The sequence below is a fragment of the Amphimedon queenslandica genome, unplaced genomic scaffold, assembly GCF_000090795.2.
Source record: "Amphimedon queenslandica unplaced genomic scaffold, v1.1 AMPQUscaffold_12952, whole genome shotgun sequence".
NCBI classification, from domain to species: Eukaryota; Metazoa; Porifera; class Demospongiae; order Haplosclerida; family Niphatidae; genus Amphimedon; species Amphimedon queenslandica.
In genome coordinates, this window is record NW_003546812.1 from 44,724 (window position 1) to 54,470 (window position 9,747).

Sequence of the window (9,747 nt, forward strand, 5' to 3'; positions counted from 1 at the left end):
TAGCTTTAAATTCCAGTCCTTGTCAAGCTCACATACAGTCTAGTAAAATGTCAAAGATGTTCATCTTTATGTTGTTGTTGCTAGCTACCATTGATGAAGGAGAAGGATCAGTTATGGCTGATTGTACTGGATATAAACATGAACAATCACTGTATCTAAGAGTATGCTGTATCATTAGTAACTTGGAACAGAATGTTACCATTAAAGGAATTGGTATAACAAGATATATTTTATGTCCTAAAGTACGACCAAAGTCATGCCCATTAGGTACTGTATATATATATCTGAAATAGTTCATGATGTACTTATTGTAGATAACAGAGACTGTAAGAGCTTGTTTGAGACTGGTTTTGATAGAAATGGTGTTTATACTGTTAATCCTGATGGAGGGACTCCATTTGAAGTTAGTTAAACATAATTTATAATTATACGCTATTAGATCACAGGTATACTGTGATATGGAGACTGATGGTGGTGGATGGACTGTATTTCAGAGGAGACAAGATGGATCTGTTGATTTTTATAGATACTGGACTGACTATGAGAACGGATTTGGTGACCTTACTGGTGAGTTTTGGTTAGGATTGAGCAAGATTCATCGTCTTACTAAAGAAGAATCAAACACACTAAGAGTGGACCTGGGAGACTTTGAGGGGAATACAGCTTATGCTAGCTACTCTACATTTAATGTTAGTGATGGTAGTACTGAATATATACTAACAGTAGGAGGATGCTCTGGTACTGCTGGGGATGATCTGGTCTGGTATCTTAATGGAAGGAGATTCAGTACAAGAGATAATGATAATGATGCATGGTCAGGTAACTGTGCTCAGTACCACACTGGTGCCTGGTGGTATAATAGCTGCACTCATTCAAATTTTAATGGTCGTTATTTTAATACTGCAACAACTAATAATCGTCAAGGAATTGTTTGGTACTATTGGAAAAATGCATACATTACTCTCAAGTTCACAGAGATGAAAACTCGTCGTGATATTTAAATACTGTCCCCCCACAAACATAAGTGTGCTGATATTATGACATGATTATGAATAACTATTGACTATTAATAAACTTAAATTGTTAATAATTTTCCAGCTATAATATACTGGTATACTAGAATTGTCCATTACAGAAATACCCATAGTCTCTTGTCAAAGTACCCTATCTGTGTATTACATTATGCTGTGATTCTATCAGGAGAGGTATACAGCCTCCTTTCAATACCCATACCCTTTGTCAATGTATTCAATAATGTTAATAGATTATGCTCTAGCCTACTAGCAAGACTACATAATATTATGTACTCTTGCTAGTAGGAGTCTAGGACTGTCATAGGACCTATATGTATACTCATACCCTTATGCCAATGTATCGTAAGAGTATACTACCATAATGTTACCAGTAACTAACAACATGAACATAATCGATACTGATAGTCACAGAAGTTAAGTAAGTAAACTGTAATTGTCCATCAGAGTAACTGCTCATTTAATACATGGCTTGAATTCCAGTCCTTGTCAAGTTTATGTACAGTCTAGTAAAATGTCATTGTTGTTGCTGTGTATACTAGTTACAATTGATGAAGGAGAAGGATATTATTGTATGGCTGATTGTACTGGGTATAAACATGAACCATCACTGTATCTAAGGGCATGCTGTAAATGTAGTAACTTAGGACAGACTGTTACCATTAGAAGAATTGGTATAACAAGGTATATTTTATGTCCTAAAGTACAACCAAAGTCTTGTCCAAAAGGTACTGCAATAATAGAAGTGTGTAATTGTTGTATTATAGGCAGTGATTGTAAGAGCTTGTTTGAGGATGGTTACTAGTGGTGTTTACACTGTTAATCCTGATGGAGGATTCCATTTGAAGTTAGTTCAATAAAAGTAATTTATAATAAACACAATTGGATCACAGGTATACTGTAATATGGAGACTGATGGTGGTGCCGGGATGGACTGTATTTCAGAGGAGACAAGATGATTTATATAGGAACTGGACTGACTATGAGAATGAATTTGGTTAGGATTGAGCAAGATTTTATCGTCTTATTAAAGAAAGATCAAACACACTAAGAGTGGACCTGGGAGATCTTGATGGGAACACAGCTTATGCTAACTACTCTACATTTGGTATTAGTGATGGTAGATCTAGTACTGAATATATACTAACAGTAGGAGGATACTCTGGTATAGCTGGGGATGGTCTGAGCATGCATCATAATGGAAGTAGATTCAGTACAAGAGATAATGATAATGATGCATGGGAAGGTAGCTGTGCTCAATCTCTCACTGGTGCTGGTGGTATAATGCCTGCTTTAATTCAAATCTTAATGGTCGTTATTTTAATATGTCAACTAATAATGATTAAGGAATTGCTTGGTGGCAATGGAAAGTAAACACTAGTCTCAAATTCACAGAGATGAAAATTCATTGTAACAATTAAATAAAGTCTCCCACACACAAAAGTGTGTTTACATTATGCTGATATATTATTATGTCATTTCAATTACAGCTTGTCGTGATTATTAATAATCATTAATAAATTTATTAATTATTGAATAACTGTTATAGTGAGAAGTGATGTAGGCATGTGTGGGTGGGTAAAAGAATACTATAATGTCATTGAGCATGTACATAATGGTTCAGAACTAAAACGCTAGAATTATATAGACTAACAGATACAATTTCCAACTGTGAGTTTTATGTCACTATAACACCATCTAGATCACTATAAAATTAATAAATAATAATAATAATAATAATAATAATAATAATAATAATAACAACAACAAGACAATAAACTATGCTTGGCTGCCTTTTTTATATGAACAGTTCCCTGTCATATAAAAAAGTATTTGCTCCAAAATCTACAATGAGTATCAACACGTCAATAACATGTCACTATACTAGCATGAACCTCTAATCATGTTAGATAATGCTTCTATCACAGCAACAATTGACATTATGAACATTTCCTCTTTCCTAAGAATCAAGTATTACATACAGCCCATACTAACAAGGCTGTATACAATTAAACTATCCATCGTTTGCAAGATCATTTAAAACTAACAGCAGCATTGAAACATCTCCAGTCCATAGCTATAGCTACAATGGATCATGGGTCATTGTTCTTCATACTCTTAGTGTTACTGTCAATTACTAGAACTGAAGGATCTTATTGTATGGCTAGTGATTGCAATAATACCAGATCATATCAACGTGGTGGGGGACTAGCACTGTATCTAAGAGTATGCTGTAACAGCAGTAACTTAGGACAGTCTGTTACTATCAGTGAACCTGGTATTAATAGATACATTCTCTGTCCTAAAGTATTACCAAAGTCCTGTCCTAAGGAACCACAAAAGCCTTGTCCTAGTGTAGTAACATCAAACTCTACTCAAGGTACATAAACTGTAATAAAGTCAATAGATCAATGAGACCAAAAGAGCATGTACAAAAGATAGTTATACTACAACAATAGGTGGTAGCTGTATATTACTGTATAGGTGTTTATAGCATGTCAATGGTACAGTACTTAATCAGTAGTAATCATTTTCATGCTTTATCTCCCAATAAGCACTCATATGATGCAATAACTATTATTCTATGTACTATAGCACTTCCAGACTGTAAGGATTGGTACAGTAATGGTAGTATTACTAGTGGTGTTTATACTATTAATCCTGATGGAGGAACTCCATTTAAAGTTAGTTAAAAGTAATTTATAATTATACACTATTGGATCACATGCAGGTATACTGTGATATGGAGACTGATGGTGGTGGATGGACTGTATTTCAAAGGAGACAAGATGGATCTGTTGATTTCTATAGATACTGGACTGACTATGAGAATGGATTTGGTTGTCTCACAGGTGAGTTTTGGTTAGGATTGAGCAAGATTCATCGTCTTACTAAAGAAGGATCAAACACACTAAGAGTGGACCTGGGAGACTTTGAGGAGAATACAGTTTATGCTAACTACTCTACATTTAATGTTAGTGATGGTAGTACTGAATATATACTAACAGTAGGAGGATTCTCTGGTACTGCTGGGGATGGTTTGTGGTGGCATAATGGAAGGAGATTCACTACAAGAGATAATGATAATGATCAATATGGAGATAACTGTGCTCAATTTGCCACTGGTGCCTGGTGGTATAATAACTGCTATGATTCAAATCTTAATGGTCGCTATTTTAATGCTTCAACTAATACTATATATGGTCAAGGAATTGCTTGGGAAAATTGGAAAGGACACATTACTCTCAAGTTCTCAGAGATGAAAACTCATCGTAACAATTAAATACTGCCCCCCACACACATAAGTGTATTTATATTATTATGCCATTTCAATAATACAGTCTGTCATACCTTGTAATGATTATTAATAATTATTGACTATCTGACTTTTATTAACTTCAAAACAAGCAACATAGTAAAAGTGCAGTACAATAATAATCTACATGTACCCCACAGAATAGAATTAATATAAAATAAAACACTTTTAGCTCAGACTAATATTATAATTCACTAATGATAACAAGCATCATAAAAATTAATGATGAAATACTAACTAACTAATGGACTCAACATAGTAACTTAAAAACACTATACACTTTTCAAAACTAAAAAATGCTAGTAATAATATATACTATAGGGAATCAGTTAAAAGTCTAAGTACAAAATAATTTTTTATTGTTATTCAATTTTCTACAAAATGAAATTGAAACTGTGGACAGACAATACAGCTGAGTAAAACAACACTTGTATAAACTACATATGCTCATTCAATACATGGTTAAAATTCCAACTCTGTCAAGCTCACATACATTTTAGTAAAATGTCAAAGATGTTCACTTTTATGCTGTTGTTGCTGTGTTTAATAGCTACCATTGATGAAGGAGAAGGATCTTATTGTATGGCTGATTGTACTGGATATAAACATAAACCATCACTGTATATAAGGACATGCTGTAACAGCAGTAATTTGGGACAGACTATTCATATGAGAGAAGGAAGAGTGAAGACTATCATGGTATGTCCTAATGTAAGGCCACAGGCCTGTCCACCACTAGGTAAATAAACTAATACATTAATAATAATAATAATATTATACTGACTCTATGAAACTAGATAATAGAGACTGTAATAGCTTGTTTGAGGATGATATTACTACAAGTGGTGTTTATACTGTCAATCCTGATGGAGGGACTCCATTTGAAGTTAGCTAAAAGTAATATATAATTATACACTATTGGATCACAGGTATACTGTGATATGGAGACTGATGGTGGTAGATGGACTGTATTTCAGAGGAGACAAGATGGATCTGTTGATTTCTATAGATACTGGACTGACTATGAGAATGGATTTGGTGACCTTACTGGTGAGTTTTGGTTAGGATTGAGCAAGATTCATCGTCTTACTAAAGAAGGATCAAATACACTAAGAGTGGACCTGGGAGACTTTGAGGGGAACACAGCTTATGCTAAATACTCTACATTTAATGTTAGTGATGGTAGTACTGAATATATACTAACAGTAGGAGGATACTCTGGTACTGCTGGGAATAGTCTGGCCCTTCATAATGGATGGAGATTCAGCACAAGAGATAATGATAATGATAAATATGGAGCAGGATACAACTGTGCTCAGTATTGGACTGGTGCTTGGTGGTACAATGACTGTCATAATTCAAATCTTAATGGACTTTACTTTAATACTTCAACTATTAATAATCAAGGAATTGTTTGGCATCATTGGAAAGGATCAACTACTCTCAAGTTCACAGAGATGAAAACTCGCCATAACAATTAAATACTTTCCCTTACACATATAAGTGTGTTTACATTGTGCTGATATAATTATTACTAAATATTAGAGTCTGTCATACCTTGAAGTTATTATCAATAATTATTGACTATTGACTACAATGTAGGTTTTGTGGGTGGATAACAGGGAACTATTATTAATTTATTATGCCATTGAGCATGTACATAATGTGTGGTTCAAAATGGTGGGGGTTATTTTGGCAAATGCCTATCCTATTTAAATGCCAAATTTGTCAAAATGTATTGCCTTCAAAATTAAATTACCACCTATACAGTACATGTACATGTACATCAACATGTACATGTACATGTATTTTAAAAACACTTACTCAAATCTCCTAACAGAGAGTGATACTGGAGGATGAGACAGTTGAACCGACTAGACCATTACCTGATTACTGACCACTTGCAGCTGCAGGGAATGACCAGCCATGATGTAATTGATAGTAGATTGAGGTGAACTGTCTATACAATGGAAGGAAGGCAAGAAATAGAGAATCAATCATTTAAAGTAATATGAGAGAGAGAAAGACAATATTTTCACAAAAGGTATACAATTTTTTCTTAGTAATACAATAATTATAAGTCTCATTCTTTCTCCTTACTGGATTTATAAGGAAAAATGCAGGTAGCATAAAACTCCAATTTCTTTGAAAAAAGACAATACCAAGATCTTCCAAGCACAAGTTTCTCTTGCTGAGTACCATAATATACCAGGGACCTTCGTCAGATGAAATGACCTTCATATCAACAACTGATTTATTTAGTATATCACACTATAATTGTAGAAAAAATTGAGTAAAAAATTTTATTTTATATAATGCATTAATTACATTTTATATATTAATGCAACAATTTGATCATTAACTTAACATATTGCATTAATGAATGTATAGTACATGTAAATATTATACATGTACATGTAACACTAATTTTACATAAATTTTAATTAACCCTTTACTTACTTTACTCTTTCTTGCCTTTGACCCACTTGAGAGTGTGTGGTCTGCCCACTACTAGCCACAAGAAAAGTATCAGTACAAAAAAACAAAAAATGATCCGGGCAACAAGAAATTGGGCAGATTAATAAGATTATAACGAAGTATTTCACTGTTGTAATCATAAATTAATATCTGACCATCAAGCGATTGGACACAAGCCAGCTGCTCACTGATTCATCTAAATTCTCCAATTGATGATCATACTGTGAGTGGTGTGGCTTAGTGAGTGTGAAGGATAACCAGGAGCAACGAATGAGTACTAGAAGAAGGACCAAAACAAATAAAATTTTATTAAATTTGGGCATTTCAAAAATTACCAAATTAAAAAAAAAGCAAAGGCTATTAGTAATGTTGTAGCTTTACTAAGTAGGTTTCATCGCCAATGGTTTTCTATAAAAAATGGCTCCAAAATCCTCTGCCCAAATTTTAATTTCAATTTCTAATACATATTGATGTCCTAGCTTATCATGTGCTACATAGCAAGTTTGAGCAGATTCTGGCCTTAACTTTTTAAGTTACGACCATTTTTTAAAAGTAGTCAAAATCTGTCCATGGTTTTGTCCAAAAATGGCTCCAGAATCACCCCCAATTTTTATTACATTTTTTGATTCACATTGATGTCCTTCCTTATGCTATGTAGAAAGTTTGAATTAATTCCAGCTTTAATTTTTCAAGTTATGAGCATTATGATAATACATAAGCTACATCTTCAATGACATCCACATACTTCTTAACTTTGGCCAACCCTATGATCCCTCCCTAGGTTAATTATGGGCGGGTGGGTTATACACATATAACCGTTTTTTTAACTTTCAAGACCTGAGAAGGAGCCTTGGCTGGATCCGTATACTCTTAGAATAAAACTGAAACTACCAACTATAATGACATCTAAAGAATTATTATTATAAATATAATTAATAATGCATATATATGTACTTTTGTTCTCAGTTTCAGTGGCTTCTGGTGCTACTTTCAATGAGCCCTTTACGAAACTCCTTGTATCCACACACAATAGACCATCAGTCCCTCATTTTAAACAAAGACATAGCTCTACACTTGAAAAAAATTTTTTTGAATTGAATGATAGCTGTGTAGTCACTGTAGTGTCATAAATATGGTAGTGTGTTCGTCACTGTTTGATTACACCCACCAAATTAAAATTAAATTGAATAGATCTACATGCTGTGCCTGTGACAATGGGCTCCTAAACTGAAGGAAGAGGAGAACCCAACTGTAAATAATATTTAAGAATCAAGACAATGCAGTAAAAACCTGATTATGGTACAAATACAAGCACTGATTGTTTTGAGTAATTTAAAAATTTGTAAAAAATTTAATTATGTTCGGAATTAGCTCAAACTTTTCATTAAAATGGCCAAGAATTCTATCGTTTTCATTTCTAACAAAAGTTAGCCAAAGTGATAACTGTAGATATTACATAACTATGTTCCTGACATTCTTAAATATACTTGTATGTTTTATTAAGAATTCAATCCTAATCCACTATTTTCAAATTGCCTAGGGTTATGCCATAGATATCTATAATATCTATGGTTATGCTATGAGTTAATATACATGTACATTATCCACACTTTTGTATGATATGTGTTTGATTCATTATATGAACTAATTTTTCTTGTGGAATAAAAGAGTCTCAATTTTCCATTCATTCACACACATTTTGTATAATTCATTAGATGTTTCTATTATAATATAATTTTACAAATTCTTGGAATTATATTTTACTCCTAAATAAACACCTCACATAGTTCATAGTTTACTCTCTTCCCAATTACTCACTCCCTCTTGTGTGTACAGGCAAATCAAAAGTACAATTATAATATTAATATTAATTAAAGCTGAAATGAAATGACACTAATTGATAGTAACAGCTACATGTATGCACTTGCTGCATACATGTACAACTATGATTAACATATTTTGAAACTATGTTATGTATATGTACATGTACATGTATATAATTCCCCTTCTCCATTACTCACTCCTTCTTAAGTGTACAGGCAAATAAAACTATTTTAGAAATATAATTAAAAGCTTTCAGTGGTACATGCAGTGTATAATTGTATACATGAAATGAAACTGGGGCAAAGGCCATTGATGAGCCTTTATTAGAATGACATGTATGCACTTGCATGCATACATGCACAACTATTAGTAAACATTATGCTTGAAACTATAATTATTATATGTGATTTCTCTTCACATTTTCACTGCATAATTATTCTGATTACAATGAATGTACTGTATTTATTACCCATGCACACAGGCTTTGTGATTTTAGTTTTACCAAGAGTTGTTTTACATGTTATAAGTAAGACTTAAATAATTTTTAGCAGATGTACTTACATGCACATTTCTGTTATCATATGCTGTACATGTAGAGATTCGAGTTTATTGTTTACTCAAGAACCACAATAACTACTCCTTCATAGTTTACCTTTTGTAGATACTTTCCCAAAGCACCAATGCAATTATAATGCATACAGATCTAGTTGCTCCTTTCATAATACAATATACAATATGTACTGTTGTCATAATTCAGACTCTCACTTTTCTAAATAAAACTAATTATACATTATATATTGGGTCATGTTAGTCTGGTCATGCCCCTTCTGCAGACTAGGGTCATGTTTGATTGACTTTTGCTTAAAACAAGGTACAAGATCTATTGCTATCGAATATCAATACATTATGTAGCTGGTATATTGACCTGCATGGATATGATAAGGCATCCATAATGCTCATAACTCTGATGGATGCATTATATAAATTTTTGTTGATAAAAATGCTTACATTTACATGTATATACTTATTAATCCCAACAGCTATGTGATACCATAAAACAATGATGTAGCCAGTAGCCACTTTATATCCTTTGGTTTA

At 33.0% G+C, this 9,747-nt stretch overlaps 3 protein-coding genes across 3 annotated transcripts; all 3 read left to right on the top strand.

Annotated features, from left to right (window-relative positions):
* Nucleotides 1–254: 254 nt before the first annotated feature.
* LOC109586082 (ryncolin-2-like) lies at nucleotides 255–1,001 on the top strand. The gene is made up of 2 exons (XM_020002256.1): nucleotides 255–403; nucleotides 447–1,001. Exons 1-2 carry the CDS (start codon nucleotides 257–259, stop codon nucleotides 999–1,001), a joined length of 702 nt encoding a protein of 233 aa, XP_019857815.1. The 5' UTR covers nucleotides 255–256.
* Nucleotides 1,002–3,093: 2,092 nt separating this feature from the next.
* LOC105314376 (angiopoietin-related protein 7-like) lies at nucleotides 3,094–4,314 on the top strand. Its single transcript, XM_020002257.1, has 4 exons — nucleotides 3,094–3,411; nucleotides 3,627–3,715; nucleotides 3,763–3,787; nucleotides 4,046–4,314. Exons 1-4 carry the CDS (start codon nucleotides 3,120–3,122, stop codon nucleotides 4,312–4,314), a joined length of 675 nt encoding a protein of 224 aa, XP_019857816.1. The 5' UTR covers nucleotides 3,094–3,119.
* Nucleotides 4,315–4,904: 590 nt separating this feature from the next.
* LOC100637225 (ryncolin-2-like) lies at nucleotides 4,905–5,828 on the top strand. The gene is made up of 3 exons (XM_020002258.1): nucleotides 4,905–5,086; nucleotides 5,145–5,233; nucleotides 5,277–5,828. Exons 1-3 carry the CDS (start codon nucleotides 4,930–4,932, stop codon nucleotides 5,826–5,828), a joined length of 798 nt encoding a protein of 265 aa, XP_019857817.1. The 5' UTR covers nucleotides 4,905–4,929.
* Nucleotides 5,829–9,747: the final 3,919 nt, after the last annotated feature.

Excerpts from the sequence above, each read along its gene's own strand:
- LOC109586082 (XM_020002256.1), top strand. The coding sequence starts at position 257 with ATGCCCATTAGGTACTGTATATATATATCTGAAATAGTTCATGATGTA. Across the intron at positions 404-446 it reads ATGGAGGGACTCCATTTGAA|GTATACTGTGATATGGAGAC; the intron begins GTTAGTTAAACA and ends ATTAGATCACAG.
- LOC100637225 (XM_020002258.1), top strand. The coding sequence starts at position 4,930 with ATGGCTGATTGTACTGGATATAAACATAAACCATCACTGTATATAAGG. Across the intron at positions 5,087-5,144 it reads ACAGGCCTGTCCACCACTAG|ATAATAGAGACTGTAATAGC; the intron begins GTAAATAAACTA and ends CTATGAAACTAG. Across the intron at positions 5,234-5,276 it reads ATGGAGGGACTCCATTTGAA|GTATACTGTGATATGGAGAC; the intron begins GTTAGCTAAAAG and ends ATTGGATCACAG.
- LOC105314376 (XM_020002257.1), top strand. The coding sequence starts at position 3,120 with ATGGATCATGGGTCATTGTTCTTCATACTCTTAGTGTTACTGTCAATT. Across the intron at positions 3,412-3,626 it reads AACATCAAACTCTACTCAAG|CACTTCCAGACTGTAAGGAT; the intron begins GTACATAAACTG and ends TATGTACTATAG. Across the intron at positions 3,788-4,045 it reads CTGTGATATGGAGACTGATG|GATTCTCTGGTACTGCTGGG; the intron begins GTGGTGGATGGA and ends TAACAGTAGGAG.